General features: G+C 43.6%; 1 protein-coding gene across 1 annotated transcript in view; it reads left to right on the top strand.

Annotated features, from left to right (window-relative positions):
• LOC113988884 (very large A-kinase anchor protein) overlaps positions 1-15,054 on the top strand; it is an 85,015-nt gene extending 69,961 nt beyond the window's left edge. Inside the window, exons 17-23 of the mRNA XM_027722873.2 lie at positions 543-652; positions 1,183-1,309; positions 8,935-9,074; positions 11,949-12,072; positions 13,548-13,706; positions 14,319-14,478; positions 14,966-15,054. Coding sequence (XP_027578674.2) covers positions 543-652; positions 1,183-1,309; positions 8,935-9,074; positions 11,949-12,072; positions 13,548-13,706; positions 14,319-14,478; positions 14,966-15,054 — 909 coding nt within the window. The remainder of the gene's footprint in view (positions 1-542; positions 653-1,182; positions 1,310-8,934; positions 9,075-11,948; positions 12,073-13,547; positions 13,707-14,318; positions 14,479-14,965) is intronic.
• Positions 15,055-16,879: the final 1,825 nt, after the last annotated feature.

Below are 16,879 nucleotides of genomic sequence, written 5' to 3' on the forward strand. Positions count from 1 at the left end.
CTGAAGTTCAGCCGAGCTGTTTTCATGAGTTCCCAGTTCCGTCAGAAATTCTGAAATTAAAAACTACCTGCTATCACTGTGGTCACAGAAGTTTTCAAGGCACTTTGTCACCAGTAGATCTGTGTCTTTTGACCATTGCTTCCCCATCCTGTTCTGAACACTGGATTGCTGAGCTGTAGTGGGATTTAACTGCAGCTCAGGGGTCCTTCATGTGGATGAGAACAGCCTTCAGTCCTGCCCTTCTCTTTGCTGGGCCCTCTCCTGCTGCAGTGGAACTTTTAACACTTGATAACACTGCCTGCCCTAGCATTACTGGGGAGCATCCTGTACCAGTCCCAGAGATGATAAATTACTTGATCTTTCTAGAAATAAAGCAGCTATAGAAATGTAAAAGATTCCTTAAATGAGAAGTCATTCTGTTTATTGTGTCTTTATGAATTGAATGGATACTTCTGTGAGAGTACAGCTTTCTCTGTTTACATTAATGATAATGCCTTCATTTTCCTTCTAGTCATTGTTTTTGTTTTGTTTTGTTCTTGTAGCTCAAAGCTTTCAGTAATACACATTTCCAAGGAGCATGTATAGATTTCACAGCAGAAGTTTCTGATTTTACATCATTCATACCATGTTCTTTTAAGGTTCTTCGGGGATGGTAAGTGTTGTTTTACATGCCACCATTTTCAGTGATATGAACTTTTTTTTTTTTTTTTTAGAAACCTTACTAAATTTCAGGCAACTGAAAACACATAACACATGCCCATCATATTCCATCGTGTCTTAGAACCTTTGTCTTGCAATGCATCTCAGTAACTCTCATCCTGTCCTTGCTTTGGGTAGAATGCATTTTGCTATCCCTGTGGGAAGTTTGCACAGTTACTGTGATTCTTTTTTAAACTCCAATTAGAATTTATTCCAGATTTTGAGAACTTGGTACAGTAGAAGTGTCTACATTCCCCTCGCATCGTTTGACTCTGGAACTGAGGTTTCTGTACCACATGATGTGATTTTGCTGCTTTGGGTTGCTTCATAGCATAGCCTTTGAAGTCACCTTACTTTTAAGCTTGACAAGAACAGAGAAATTTTTTATTCTTTGTGTCCTTAGCAAATCTTAAGTCTTGAAAAAAACTTGCTGTTAATAAGCAGCTCGAGCAGCTTATCTTTTCTGTTTCATTATTCTTGCAGTTGGCTCCTGTGTTACGAAGGGGAAATCACTGACAATCACTGTGTGCTGGAAGAAGGGCTCTACGTTGACCTCAGTTCCTGTGGCTGCCCAGCTGCTACAATCAAATCCCTCAAGCCTATTCAATATGTAAGGACTCTATTGGGAAAAAAAAATAATAACATTTTAGAACTCTTTTCCTAGTCAGATGTCTCAAACAAGTGCTTGTGGTATAGAGGAAAGAGTGAAGTTTGTTTTCTTGGCTTACAGGATTTTCTGGGTTCAGAACAAGTTGGGCTGCGTGCACTCATGCACGTGGTCACTTGTAGGTGTGTGCTCTTGGGTGTTCTGGGCTCAAAATTGCTCTGTTTTGTACAAGTTGCATTGGTTAACATTTTTCTCACTGATCCTGTGGCAGGTTCACCCTGGATGAGCACTGGGTGCCCCCAAGGCCACTTTATCCTTATCCCTCCTCAGCTGGACAGGGGAGAGAAAATACAGCAAAAGACTCGTGGGTTGAGATAAGGGCAGGAAGAGATCACTCAGCAGTTACCATCACAGGCAAAACAGACTGAGCTTGGGGAAATTAATTTGTTACCAATCAAATCAGAGTAGGACAATGAGAAATAAAACTAAATCTCAAAAACACCCTCCTTCCACCCCTCCCTTCTTCCCTGGCTTAACCTTACTCCTGATTTTCTCTGCCTCCTCCCCACAGCAGCTCAGGGGACAGAGAATGGGGGCTGCAGTCAGTTCATCACATATTGCTGCAACTCCTTCCCCCTCAGGAGGAGGACCCCACAACTCTTCCCCTGCTCCAGGAGGGAGTCTTTCCCACAGGATACAGTCCATCAACTTCTCCAGTGTGGGTCCTTCCTTGGGCTGCAGTTCTTCACAGACTGCTCCAGTGTGGGTCCCTTCCACAGGGTCCTCCCAGCAAAACCTGCTCCAGGATGAGCTCTTCTCTCCATGGGGCCACAGGTCCTGCCAGGAGCCTGCTCTAGCCTGGGCTTCCCACAGGATCACAGCCTCCTCTGGGCATCCACCTGCTCTGGTGTGGGGCCCTCCATGGACTGCAGGTGGATTTCTGCTCCACCAGGGTCCTTCACGAGCTTCAGTCTTGCAATTGAAGTGGCTTCTCTGCCCACTGCTCTCTAGCAATTGCCACCAACTTCTCCAAAACTCTTCGTCCTCCCCTGATCACAGAACACAAACTCAGCCTATGTGACATGTGTCCTTCAATGTAACCCTCATGAAGCTGGACTTCAGAGATTACTCAATTCAGGGGTTTTTTTTCACATATGAAGTCTTTTTTTTCATTTGTGAACAGATTTTTAAAACAAAAGCAAAAAAAAAAAAACAAAAACAAACAAACAAAGCAAGCAAAAAAAAAAGATACCAAAAAAAACCCCACCAAGCAAACCCAACCACCAAAAGCCACGGGCATGGTGGGAAGGATGTACAATTTGAGCTTGAGAGCTGGACTTTTCACTAGACTACACAGATACAGTGACTTCAGTGGAGCTATAGCTTCCCACCTCACCTGCTGAGAGCCTGGTTTTTAAGTTGGGCTTTTGGACACTGCTGTGCTAAATCAGAGTGAAGTATTAACATGGAATAGTAGGTCTCATCCAATCCCCCAGCCTGTAATCTCACAGGGAAGTAACTATGCAGTTTGGCATAGTAGGAAACTGCTGGCAGCCCTTGATTACTGAGGGCCAGGCCCTGGAAGAAGTGTGTTTGGCAGGCTGTGTGTGGGAAGCTCACATGTCTTCCTCTGCCTTGTGAGAGGCTTGCACCTCTTAGCTCAGTTCCTCTCTCTCAAGTAGGAGCCCTCGTGTTTCACAAAATCAGGGCACTACACAGCATAAAACGCTGTTGAACCCCACCTGTTTCACAAATAGCAGTGCCCTCAGTGGCCCCTAAGTCATTGTGAGTGCAGATCCCCCAGGTCAGGACTCCCAGGCTTTGTGTGGCACCGATGTGATGCCGGGCACGGAGCAGTGGGTTCCGTCCATGGTCAGGAACAGCCACGGCTCATTCTGTGCATTGTCCACAAAACACTGTTCCTGGAACAGAGCCCTCCTTATTACAACATATTTCTGTTAGCTCATTCAAGAGAGAAGCAATGCTATTCCCAAGTGGAGCTGTTGTGTAGCTTTATTGAATTCATTTGTGGCCCTGGGAACCCCTTCCATTATTCGGCTTTCAATTAGCAGACCTAAGGTGTGTCTCTTGGTTGCTTATGTGTGAGAGGGAGAACCTTTAACCCCAACACCAAGCCCTGAATGTGCATTGTCTCCTGCTCCACTTTTCAGTGAGATGAATTTGCTGCAAGTGTGTCTGTGAAGGACTCCCACACTGTGGTGGGGAGCCATGCATTGCTGTGCGTGAGGTTTCTGCATCCCAGATGTTCACCAGGAGAAGAGGTCCATGTGTGGCACTGGCAAAGGGGAAAAATAATATGCTTTTAGGAGTACAAAGGCCAGCTCATTAGCAGCCTTTGGGAACAGTCCAGGCCTGTTTAGTGGTGTAGGTGTGGTCCAGCTGTATGTTTTAGAAGTAGATTATATCAGCCAGTTCTTTGGGATAGGAGAAGAAAATGGGCTGGAGAAAAATGGGGGCATGGGATCTGGGCATTCCCTTGGTAATTTGCAGGATTGTAGTGATAATTAAGTGTATGTTACCTTGATTTTTGTACAGCTCAGTGAAGTGTAAAGCGTAACTTATTGAGTTTTCACTTCAAAGCTGTAACAGTTTGAGGGGCTTACTTAGATGTTGTCAGCTGCTGCAAGATTTCTGAGCTCCGTTTTGGAAGCAGAATTTGAGGATTAACATTCCTTATTTGCAGGACTCCCTCACGGCATCGGTGGGATTTTGTGACCTGACGGAACAGCACTGTAAGGTGGCAGTGGAATTTTTGTGACTAAGGAAACAGCACTGCCTTAATCCATTTGAAACAGCGAAGAACTTCTGCAAAGCCTTTACTTTTTTTTTTCCCAAAAATAGATCAACCAATTGAAGATGAGGAAGGGATTTGAGGGAATCGTTTGTTCTATGGAAAATGCAGCTTTCGTGCAAACAAAATGTTTGCAAACAAATATAACAAATGTTATATGCTTATTCTCCAAGGACTGTAATACTCAAACTAAATCTTCAGGAGGCCCTAGCTGTTCTTTTTTCCTGCTGTTCCATTTTGCTCAAACTTAGAACGATCTGTTTTGTCCTTCTTGGAGTGTTTAGGATAAGTTGTAGGTTAACAAGAGGATAGAAAGAAGGAACAAAGCAAATGTGTGCCTTGATAATGAGTGTGTTATGTCCTTTGGTTTTGATATTCTGTGAGGAAAAAATAGTGGTGTAATACTGCAGGTTTCCATTCCTGCATCAGCGAGGACTTGCCTTTTGTGTTTCCATGGGTTCATGGAAAGGAAAGCAGCAAAAGAGTGGGTGAAGTCAGCTGTGCCATTTATAGGGCCATGGTTGCTTATTGGGGAATTTACCCAGTGTTTGTTGCTTGAAGAGGTTATTCTTTTGGGATAGTGACCCTTATGTTCTTGCAATGGGGAGCTCTAGTGCTGCCTTTTCTCAGACAGGCTGTATTGTCAAACTCCCTGTCATATTTGCTGTGATTTCCGTGGACAAGAATATTCAGTATTGTTGCAATGAGCACTTAGTTTTCCTTCTAAAGTGTTAACAGCAGTCCTTAAGTTAAACCAGTCTCAATGTTTCTAAAATCAAAAATGAGATCCAGGTTGTAGGTTGTGCAATGCTTTTTTTGTTTGGTTGCTTTTTTGCCCTTTTCTTTTGAGGCATTCCTTATTCTTGCTCTGATCAACTATGACAGTTCTTGTATTTCTGTATTGATTTTCTTTTTCTAAGTTAAATACAGGTGTTAACCAATCTTCCCAGCATTCCTGTGAGGCAAATAATGAAATCAGATACAGGAATGAATTGGTTTCCCAGGGCCAGGCAATGATTCATTCTGTGTAGCTGGGACTGGACTGTGCGTGTTCTGTCGTCCAGCACGATGTTCCTCTCCCTCAGCCAGGCATCCATCCCACACTGAAGGGAGTAGCCAGGCAGTAAAGACAGTTGTAAATGATGAGTTAGCCAAGGCTGAAGTGTAAGATTTTCCCATGGATGTTGAAATACAGCTGTGGAGGCTCATCCAGTTCAGACTCTGGCAAATGCTGTTTGCAGAGCAGCAGGTCAGCACAGACACGAAGTGGGGAACTGCACCAACCCTTGCCATGATTGGGTTAGTCATGCTTTGGTCTGGCCCCATGGACTTCTTTCTTTGGCATTATTAGGCTTTGGCATCAAAGTTTGCAAAATCTAACTTTGCAAAAAAAAAAGGTGTGAGGAAAAACATGTTTTGGCTGAGCCCTTTTCAAAAGGGCTCTATTGGTAATAGTTTTCACAGCATTCATAATGCAAAATTATCCATATGTTATCCATACCTAAATCTATAGTTTTTGTTACAGGCACATGTGCAAATTCACCTGTGCAAATGATTTTCAGTTCCAGGGCCCTTTGGTCAGCTGCTTTGTGTCTGCACACTGCTGCTTTACAAAGCACCTAAGCTTTGCACTGCAAGCAAAAGGCATTTAAAGGAAGCTCCTCTTGAGTGGTCTTTGTTTAATATCAAACACATCAGGCTTGCATTGTGGTTTTTTCTGAACGAGTAGAGTATAAATATCTGTTCTGAATTGTGAAAAATTTGTGGTGCACAGCTTCTCTCCATTTAAAAAAAAAAAAAATGGTAAAAATCAGTAGGGGAAAGCCTGATCTGAGTTGAACTGCACAAGAGATTTTTGGTGTGTTGATTTCCATGGCTTACCTGTGTCATTGCCACTGCATCATGTGCTGTGTGAGCTACAGGCTACCACACCTGTTAAGTAAAGAATATCAGTGTATTTAACAGTTCACAAGGCTGCTCATATCTTGAAATGCTGTGTAAATATAGCCTTTCTTCATCACTGGCCTCTTGAATATATTAAATCTCTTCAAGTTTCTCCCTGGACACTGGCATTAAAAAACAGAACAAGCAAAACCTCTTAAAATATTATTGGTGCTGGTTTAAGCAAAGGCACTTAGTTCCCCCACACATAAAGTAATTCTTTAGTGCTTTGTCATTCTCACAGTTGGCAAGCTTTTCCCAAAGGATGGCATTTCAGGTTATTTTCCTTGAAATAACTCTGAAAGGAAGCTGAGGTAATCCTGACCTAGACATGGGAATGACTTGCCAGGGAACGTGGATGACTTTAGCTCACCTTTGAAATGGGGAACTCGGGTCCACCTAAGGCAGTGAGGTTGTCCCCTCCTGTATTCTCTGCCAGTTGCCCTTCCTCTGGCTCTTGGAGAGCCCCTTTCATCCCTGGTCTGTCAGGACTGGGCCTTCATGAAGAAAGCTGGTCCTTTGAGCCTCACAATTACCTATCAGTGGTGAAAGTTCCACCTGAAAATGGGTGAAAATGCTCCTCAGCGTTCTGCAGGGAAGGGTGGGAGCAGGATGCCTCTGTAGGAAGCATAACAGCATGGCCTCTAAACCTTGTTTTTCGCTGTTGGTAGTTTCCATGGAACTACGAAAACAAAGTCAGAGAAAAAAGCCAGGCCAAGTCACTGCTGCCAGCTGTTGGTGTATAAGGGAATACATAAAGTGAGGAATCAGCTCCTTGCTCTGTATATGGTTATGGAAATGTGAGAGCTCAGTCCTTGACACAGCAGCCTGTTTTCTGTCTGTGCAAGGTCAGTGGAGTCCTCCTGAGGTGTCGCTGGGAAGGTGGTGTCAGCCCTTGTGTCAGGCTGTGTGTGCGCCAGGGACACAGTGCCTGCTGCCTACAGACACACGGGGACTCTGAGCAGCTGGACAGGACATTCCCAGGCCATTCAGGTCAAACAGTCTCACCCCAGGACAGCTGGAGTCATTTCAATTGACTCTGGAGTCATTTTAATTGACTCCACCAATGTGCTGTCCTGGTTCTTAGCATATAAATGGATATGCTGTATCAGATAACTTGTCCATCTAGTACAGCATCCCTGTCTCTTGACATACTGAATATTGCAGCAGCAGGATAAACATTTAGGCTTGGGTGACAGTGTCTGGCAACATGGATGCCAAAGGGTGTTTCTCATGGTCAGTAATGCCCTTGTGAAAATTGACCCTGTTGGACCTGTTCTGGACACAATTTCTGGTGTCTGCTCAGGTGAAAGGCAGTGCCAAGACTCTTGCAAACAGGAGTGTGATGGTACCTGCCCTGCTGAGCAGGGCAACCTGAGAAAGAGCTGCCTGTCTGCTGGTCTGGATTTCAAAGTAAGCCCTTAGTCACACATTGTAAATTTGACCCACTCCATCTAGCAGAAGGCACTTGGGAAGAACTGACATTCCAAAATAAAAACACTGCAGGTTTTAATCTCTTTATGGGTTGTAACATTAGTTTTTTAGGAGTACAGTGAGCTTTAAAAATGCCTCTGATGATCCCCAGGGTCTTCTTTAAAATATCTCAGCAAACTCTGTCCTTGCAGTGTTGCATGACTTAGATTGTCCCTGCACTGGTTGGCAGAGGAAGACAACTTCTCTGAGGCAGATTCTGGCCAACCAGCTACATACCAAGTGCTCTGAGTCAGTGTCAAGTAAATTTGTATGTCCTGAATCACCACTGAGCTGTTCAGAGACACTTCACTACAATACATGTGCCTCCTCAAACATGAAAGTTAATTTCTCTTAATTGCTCGGTGCCTGTGTCAACTTTAGTTCAAGATTTTGCTTCATTCCTTCCACCTGAGGCCATATCTTTGCTGCAAGAGAAATCCTAACTTTTGCTTGAGCCAGCTATCTCAGGGTAACCTCTCCTAAGAACCACTTGACTTTCCTGGAGAGGCTGATCAGAGGTTACCCAGACCTGTTCCCTCCTCCTGCAAGTGCTTATGCTTTTGGTTACAATACTCCCCTTATGGCTTTAGGTTAAAAATGCTGAAGAATTGTGCCAGTGTTCCTTGTGCTAAGGCACAGACTTCATGTATTTAAGTATTTCCTCCGTTTTTCTGCTGATCTTATAGCCGGACCACATTTTCATGCAAACTGATCCTTTTATTTGCTTTCATAGGCAATCTATCAACTCTAGAAAAGGACATTAAGCGAAAAGTGTTTCAATTCTGAATGAGATTGAAGGGTTTACTAATTATGAGGTTTCCTCAGGATAGTCAGGAGAAAAATAGGAATGCCTGTTAAAAACATTGAGAACTTTTTAGTTGCCCTTTTTAACCTCTTGCAGTTTGTAGCTCTCTAAGATTTTTGCAGTGAACTACTGCTAATTGAAGTCTGTGGACACTCTACTTGTTATTTGCATCACTGCTTTAGGTGCAATCTGCAGGTCACCCTGAACACTGCTGGTGATGTGTTCCATCAGTAAGTAAATAACCTGGATTTATGAAAAGCAAAAACTTAGGCCCTTATGATACAAACCAGATCAAAAAGATTTTTTTCAGATGCAGAGGCCTCTCTGCATCACAAAGTGACTCACTGTGCTTGGCATGTGTCAGTGGGGCCACCACACTCTGGTGACAAAGCCACTCATAAATGCAGTGTGTTCCAGCTCTGTGTGCTTTGGGGTTTTTTTCCTTCTTTGTTAAAGGGAGCATGACCTGACCCAAAAGCACGTGGAAGTTCAACTGAAGTGGGCAAATGTGTGCCTCATGTCTAACACCTGAAGTTAGACTATTCCTACTAAAACTTTGCTTTTTTTTTTTCCCCTCTCTCCTTCCTCCTCCCCCAGGTTTTTGCTGAGCCTTCCATCAGTCTGTTCACCCTGGAATGCTGCAAGGGCAGAGAGCTGCACTTCAGTGAACCTGTCAGCTCTGTTCTGAATGAGGACCTTCATTTTTACACTCAGTCGGTGTGGGTGAGGAGTGGACTGTAAGTATGGAGTAAATATTCCTGTCAGTTTTGCACTGCAGGGACTAATACTGAACATGCATTTTCTCACCCTGTCCATAGGATGTTTCACATTCTAACTTTAATTTTGATACAATATAAAATTCTAAAATGCAGTTGAATGCCAGACACACTTCTTGTATCAAGACCCAAAATTGAACAAAAACTCTGGGCAGGGGGTGTATTTCCCCTTGTAAGAAGAACTGTCCTTTCATCTCTGTACAGTAATGACCAATAGAGCCTGTTGTTCAAGCAAGGAGCCAAAAGTAAGTTTTGATTGCTGACTTATAAAGACAGATAGTGTAAACTCAAACTGCCTTTATTGACTGGCTGTAAAATACCAGCTGTAAACTGCAGTGATTTAAACCACTGCATTGGTTCAGTGAAGCTTGTTGTGCTGACTGGCTGCCAAAGAGGCAGCAGCTTCTGAGAGAAGCTCAGGGTGGATCTGACAGCTGGAACAGTAATTTGCTTATTAGTTTAACCCTCCTCCCTGAGTGTGAACACACACCCAGGTTCTTCTATGAAAACTGTTTCACATCTGCAGGAGTGACCCTCTAACCTCTTCCACGTGTTGCCCCTTCACCTTTTGGAAAACCTCTCAAGTGTTCTGTCTCTGACCAGGTTTTCAGCCTCCACATCCACAGCAGCAACAATTTGCAGAGTCTCATCCTGCGACTGAGACTGGCTGGAAACTGCTGTTCCTCTAACGTGACACACACTTCCTATGTTTCCCACCTTTCTTCACACAGACAAGGCTGTAATTTTCTTGAGAGAATAATGAATATAAGCATCCCTACAGAGCTTTGCCAATTCACTATGAGTTCTGGTCCCTAACATCTGCCCCTTCCATCCTGAAACCTTGCTGGGAATATAGAGTGAGTGATGATCTGCTGCTGTTGTCTTGAGGTGCCCCAGGTGAGGGTGGCAAACAGCTGCTGTTTGGCTGAGAAGTGCACACATTCCCCCTGATCTGTGTTAGTCTGGAGGGGGAAAGGCCTTCTTTGGGAGGAACACCTGACTGATTTCCGGTGGGAGTGTGTAAATCTCCATTCCTCTATGGAGATGTTGAGGTCTGAAGTTCATCCTGTTGGAAAACATCCCTTTATGAGTTTTCTCTGCCCTCTCATCAGGGTTGTGGAACTGGAAATTAAATCCCTTTGCCCATGCATTTGGCTGTTAAGGAAGGGTGATGGCTTTAGGACCACATAGCAAGAAAGCACAGGAGAGTGAGTGCAGCACTGCAGCTCCTCCTGCATCTTTCTGCTCATTACTGTGCATCCAAGCCAGGTCAGCTCCTTCCCTGTCTTTGGGAAGGGTCAGGGCAGAATGGCTGGGCTTCCTCTGAGTTGTTTGTGATGCTCCCTAGGAAGCAGACCCCCACAGCCTGTCCCCATCCCATCCCACGTGGCAGATAGGCAGCCTAAAGGTGTCAGGTGATCGTGGGAAGTCTGTGGGTTTGTTTGCCTTATCTGTGATTAAGAGCTCAGGAAGGCGGATTTGGAGGTTTTTTAGCTCCTTGTCCCAAAGCCTGCTGTCATCTTTAGGCAAATAACAAAGATTTACTGGCCACCTCAGCAATGGCACAAGCCTGGGCTGTGGCTTGGCAAAGGCTGCTGAGGTACTCTGAGATGTGGGACAGGAGGCACAGCCTGGTGAGAGCTGAGGTGAGTTCTGCCTGAGTTGCTGAAGGCCAGAAGCCCAACCTGGCTTCATCTGGTGATCACTGTGACAGTCTCTCCCCTCCCTGTTTCCTGCAACTGTCTGCTTTGAAACTGCATTCCAAATGAGACTGTCCCGTGCTCCAAGAACAATGCTAACAAATGAATTCTCAGTGACCTGACAGAAAACGTTGCAAGGAATAAGTCAGGAATGGATTAGAAGGGTAAAGAACACAGTGGTGGTCAGGCTGCTCTGGATACCTGTTAGTCAGGAGGGATGGGACTTCATTTGAGGAAAGGGATACAGCCTCATTGCAAGGCAGTTCACACTTAAGGCTCCATGGAGCCCTGAGCAAGGCTGGCTGTCGAGTTCCTCCAAATTATAAGCCATGGGAAAGGCAAATTCCAGGTGCTGTGAGCAGGGTGGATCTTTTCTCACTGACTTGCAGCTCACCCACCCCTCACGATCTTGGCAGCTGACCTGCAAAACAGGTAACCGGGGAAACCAGCGTTTGCTTTGTGTCCGCAGGAGTTAAGGAGTCGTTTAGGATTCACACAACAATGTGCTATTGATACAAACAGAGGGGATCTGTGATCCTGAAGCTGCCCTTTGTAAGCAGCATTCACTGAGCAGATGCCCAGATAACAAGGGGGTCTGTATGTGCCAGTGGTGAGGGATTCAGCCGTGCCCACAGCTCAGATATATTCACTACAGGAAAGTCTGCTATAGCAGGGTGTCAGTTTTGGAGTAAACACTTGGTGTTTTCAGACAGGTGGAATAGCTATAAAAAGCTTTAACTGTAATGAAAACATAGGACGAGATCCTCTCATAATTAATATGTACAACCAGGCAAAGCTGCACCCGGTGTGTGGCTTCCTAATTTCTTAACTCTGCCTGCTGAAACCAGCATTATTCCCATCTGGGTCCTCCTGTTTGTGGAGAAAAAAAATGGGGGGGGAGATGGGGAGTGGAGTTTACAAATTTCAGGCAGAAAAAAACAGAAAACAGGTCTCAGTGTCAACAGAAGGCAGTAAAACCACTGACATGGGTGGCATTTTGCAGCACAGAAATAGAGGTTTGACATGAGCACCACTGTGGAGAGGTTTGGGGTTTTCAGGAGCACAGCCCTGACCTGCAGTTTGGGTTTGCTGTGGTTAACATGAGGTCCTTCATGTCCTATTCTCTGTATTCCAGGTGGATTGCGTACGAGGGATGTAATTTTTTAGGAAGGCAGATTCTGCTGGAGCCCAGTGAGATTTCAAACTGGAATGAACACAGTGGCTGGAAAGTAATTGGTTCCCTTCGTCCCATGAAGCAGGTACTGTAAGACTGTGTGAGGACAGGGGTTTTTTTTGGACAGGGATTTGGTGCACAAGTATCAGCTCTAGCAGCAAGTACAGTGGTGTGTGTTGTACTCCTTAAATCAGGCCAAATGGTGACAGCCAGAAGGACCTACTGGAAGATTACTGAAGCAGAAAATTCCTCTTGTGGCAGTTATTGAGATCTATGTTCGCCTCCTAAAGGGAAATAATTCCTAGTTTCTCGGAGCCAAGTTTTGTTTTTCTGAATTGCTCATTAGCATGTCCTGGAGATGCTCTATTTTTACACTTTTGCCATAAAACAATATAATGAGAAAACCAATTCCAGACTTGTTTCATAATTAACATAAATGGAAGCAAGAGCAAATTTTATTGTGCTGCAGCCTGGATTTCCAAAACAGGCAAAGTTCATGCAGACCCACCAGATTTTCCCTCTCTGCCTCACCCCAAGTAATGCCAAGTTCAGTCAAATTCAAAGGGTCAGGTCTCAAAACCACAACATTCTTAGGAGCTTTGCAAAAGGTAGATGGAGAAGCAAGACTGAGATAAATGTCCCTAAATCAAGGAAAAGGAGATACAGTTGTGCTTCTCTGCCTTTCCAAAGCCCAGCAGGCCATCAGTGACACACAGAAGCTCCAGACCAGTCAAAGCAGGTGTTGTCACTGCCCAGCCTTGCAAAATGAGACAGGCTTTGCTCAGTGACTTCATAATTCCTTTTAAGGAATATATACACTATACTATAATAATAACTATACCCATTATGTTTATGGATGCTTGGTGGGAGAGAGGCTTTACTGCCTGCTTGTTTTAATATGGAAAAAAGGGCATTCAAAGCTCCCAGAAGAAAAACTGTGCTTGAGTTTGGGGTTCCAGCAGAGCTGCTCTTTATAACTCCCTGCTCTTTATTTGCACTGAAATCAGGGAATGACAGAGCAAAAGCTCAAACCCTGTAACAGCCCTACAAAATCCTCTTATTTTTTGAGTAAACTGAGTAAACAGGGATGCCAAGTCAGTACCCTGTTTTCTGTGTATTTTCAAAAGCAGAATGCATGTTCAAAAGTGGTTTATGTCTGCCATGTACTCCAGTTAACGGGGGTTGAAGTTACTGGATACGAAATTCAGTAAGTTTTGTGTCCCAAGAATAAAAAGCCTGTGGAGTCCAGCCCACTGCCTGGCCTTGGAATGACTGAAATGCGCTGAACTAGACATGTTTGCATACCCCAGGAATTAGGTCTATAGCCATAAATACATTTTTCTTAAAGAAAACCTATCTGCCATTGCTGCTTAGAGCTGTGAAAGCCGCTTGCTGCTGCTTCACATGCACATTTCTAACAAAAAAATCAGTGAGCATCTTCTTCTGATACTGGAAATTGGACACAGTGTTTAGAAAACTGATGTGAGGTGGAGGGGAGGCTCTCTCACATCAGCTGTGGTAATCTCTGTGTTGTAACCCGCTCCCCTCACCCCCTCCCAGCCTGCAGTGTACCTGAGGGTGAGGAACCGAGCCCAGGGGCGGTACCTGACGGTGGCTGGGAGCCTGGCAGACGTCAGAGCAACCTCAGTGTGTGCATCCCCCTACAATGGCAGGAACACCCAGGTCTGGCACTACTGCAGGGGGCTCTTCAAGTCCAGGGTGAGTTTCCAGGTGCTGGAAGTGGGTGGGTTGTATCCCTGCTCTCCTCTGACCTTCACTTCTTGCTTTTACTCTAGGCCACCACTAACACCCAGATGGCTTTTGTTCTCTCTTACACCAAAACTCGTAAAAAGCTACATCTTCTTACTATGTATAGGTCACTTTGATCTGTCTGCTTGGGCAAGTTGGGCTACTTCTCACATCTGTCTAATGGGACCGATGCTCCCGGAAGTAGAAACCAGTCGAAACCTGGTTTTGTCTAAAGTCGCAAGTTTAAGTTTAAAACTTGAAAGAGTAAAGAATTTATCTGAAAAGTAATGTGTGAACGGAGTAAGTGATTTTCTGTTAATGCTGCCCTTGATAGTCTGCTCTTGGTATAAAAAGAGCTGATAATTTAACATAAAAAGCTGATAACATAAAAACCTGAAGTAGCAGAGACACTGCCTTTGATCAGGCAGCTGATCAGTTGCTGCATAATCTGCTCCTCACTTGTCCTCACTCCTTCTTACCAACTGCAGCACCATTTCCTGACATATGCTCAGTGCCTGAAACAAATCAGGCGCAAAACTGAGGATTTGTGGCCTGGATCTCACCTCTCTTCTTGTTCCTTAGGCCAACAATGCCTGTCTGGATGTCATTGGTGGCAGAGATGTGCCTGGGGCCAAAGTTGCCCTCTGGGCAGAGCATGGGAAGGACAGACAGAAGTGGAGACTCAACGAGGATGGAACCATCAGTTCATACCTCAGTGAACAACTGGTCCTTGATATTAAAGGTATTTAAAAAACAAACAATCCCTAAACTTCTCACGTGTTTTAGGTATGTTTTTTGATTAGGGTTAATTGCCATATTCCAGGGTGGTTTTTTTTTTGTATTTAAGGTTTCCTGTTAGGTTTATATCCGGCTGCTTGTCAGTGGGACAACAGGGCAGGGAGGAACCTTTCTCTTTTGATTCCAGAGGTTTATTTTGATCAAATCAACTACTGTACTTCAGAGAGTTGAGCAGTGCTGATGGCAAGGAATGCAAGTTAAAGACAAAATGGTCAAGAAGCAACCACAGAACAGCTGTGGCTCAAAAAGTGAAAAGGAGTTTAAAAAAGAAGGCTGGTTAAAATTGTCATTGCTCAATTACAGACACCTCATGGAATTTCTGTTTTTCAGCTAATTTTCCTACTTAATCATACTTCCTAAATATTATCCATAGATTTTTATGAGCATTTCTTTTAAAAAAATTTCCTTCATGACTTTCTTTTGTTTTTAAGGAGGAAATTATTATGACAAGAACCACATCATTATGAATCAGCCAGTAGAAGACAGACCTTCACAGAAATGGGATATAGAAATATTGTAAAACCCACCCCACAGATGGACCTTCTGTGGGCTATTAACATCTTAGAGGGGGGAAAACAAGACCCCAGCTACTGAAGTCACACACCACTGAAACCATAAGCAGCAACTCCTCTCTACTTTCCTTCATACCAAGCACCAACTCTTTGAAGAACTGAATTTTGCACAAATCTGGAGGAGGAGATGTTGATCCAATGTCTCTCTACAGGGAAGTTGATTTTTCGGAGGCTGCTCCTATGAAAGTCACTTATTAGTCTTCATCTGCAGTATGAAAGGTATAAAAGTATAAAAGACTAGACATAGGCTTTGCAGTAAGGAACTGCAAGAGATAACATGGGAAAGGCTCTTCAGAGATGTTGTCTTTACCTTCCTCACACTGATGGAAGCTCCTTGAGGAATGAATGCACTGGTGAGCTTGAAAGAAGGGGAGTTGGACTTTCATGTCCCAAGCGAAACTGTTTGGGCTCCAGGCAATCCTGAAGCTCAAATCTTGCTCAAATGCAATTTATTTTGTTCATAAAGACAAGTTTGAATTGGAATTCCAGCTCAGCATGTGAAATGAGGTGATAGAGAAAGCCTGACACTCACCCCCTCAGTGTTACTGGTCGGCCTTTGCCTTCCCTCGTTTTCACTGTACCAAATTCCCAGATCCAGGAACTGGTTTTGCTGCCCCGTGGCCTGTTTACTACCCATGCAATTGTGAGTTATCCCAGAAGATCACCTTTAACAGGAGCCATATGTGCATGTATCAAACCAGGGATAAATGGCCCTGGGTCAGGCTGCACTTCTGCAAGGGCTAAAGCTGCTTTTAGCACAGCAACGATTTTAAATGTAAGCTGTATTCTGGTTCAGTGTACATAGCTTAATTTAATGCAATGTCATTTGGTCTTGAAACCATGTCTTCCTGCAGAGAACAACTCACCCTGGCATGTATTTTCAAAGGTGCTGGCAGCCTGCATTCCAGTGTTGCTTAATGAGAAATCCCTCAGATCACTGGTTTCAGCATCCCTTACCTACTTAATTGAAAATACCTTTTTTTTTTTTCATATCTGTATATTCAGGGTATGTATTTCTAGGACTATTTAAGGAGTTCAGGTTAGCTAAAGGCAAGATATTTTAGATTGCAAAAGCTGTAACTATTTCAGTTGTGCACTCAAACAGGATCACCCCCAAACGGATGAAGACATAACCCCAAGTCTGTCATAGAAATAAAATATATGGATGTCTATTTTTGTATGAAATGGAGTTCTATATAGTACTATTTAAAAAAAAAGAACTATCTACTTGCACTTACTATTTTACATTCTAAAATTATCATAAATCTGCTGTTTGAGTAACAGATCCTCAAATATATGTATATATTTTTCCAACTAAAGCACTTGTTTAGTTTTTTTCCTTGTAAGTCAGTACATCAAGTGTTCTGCACGTGACTTGCTTTCCATATGAAATTTTAAAAGCCTGTGTAAAAAGTTGTAGTTTTTTAAATGAAGAATGACTAAATCATATTTGGTGTCTCAGTGTTACATAACAAAGCAAAGCAGGCTTTTGTACTTAGGAGACCTTGAATGTAAAATGCTAAAGCATGTATATTTTAACTGTATAAAACTTTTTAGGAGGAACATTTTGCTTGTCGGTTTCTTTTTTTAAACAAACTAAACAATAGTTTTTTAGCAGGTGTCAAGCACATTCCTGTAAAATATTTCTTTTCAAATGGACAAAAAAAAGGGATAAGTATCTTGAGTACATGGCTCTGCTGTCACATGAGTTTAATACTTCACTGATTTTTAATAGTCACTACTCATCAAAACCCACTTGAGTGAGCATTGAAG

The sequence above is a fragment of the Pipra filicauda genome, unplaced genomic scaffold (assembly GCF_003945595.2).
Source record: "Pipra filicauda isolate LSUMZ 115617 unplaced genomic scaffold, ASM394559v2 scaffold310_size866816_pilon, whole genome shotgun sequence".
Lineage (NCBI taxonomy): Eukaryota > Metazoa > Chordata > Aves > Passeriformes > Pipridae > Pipra > Pipra filicauda.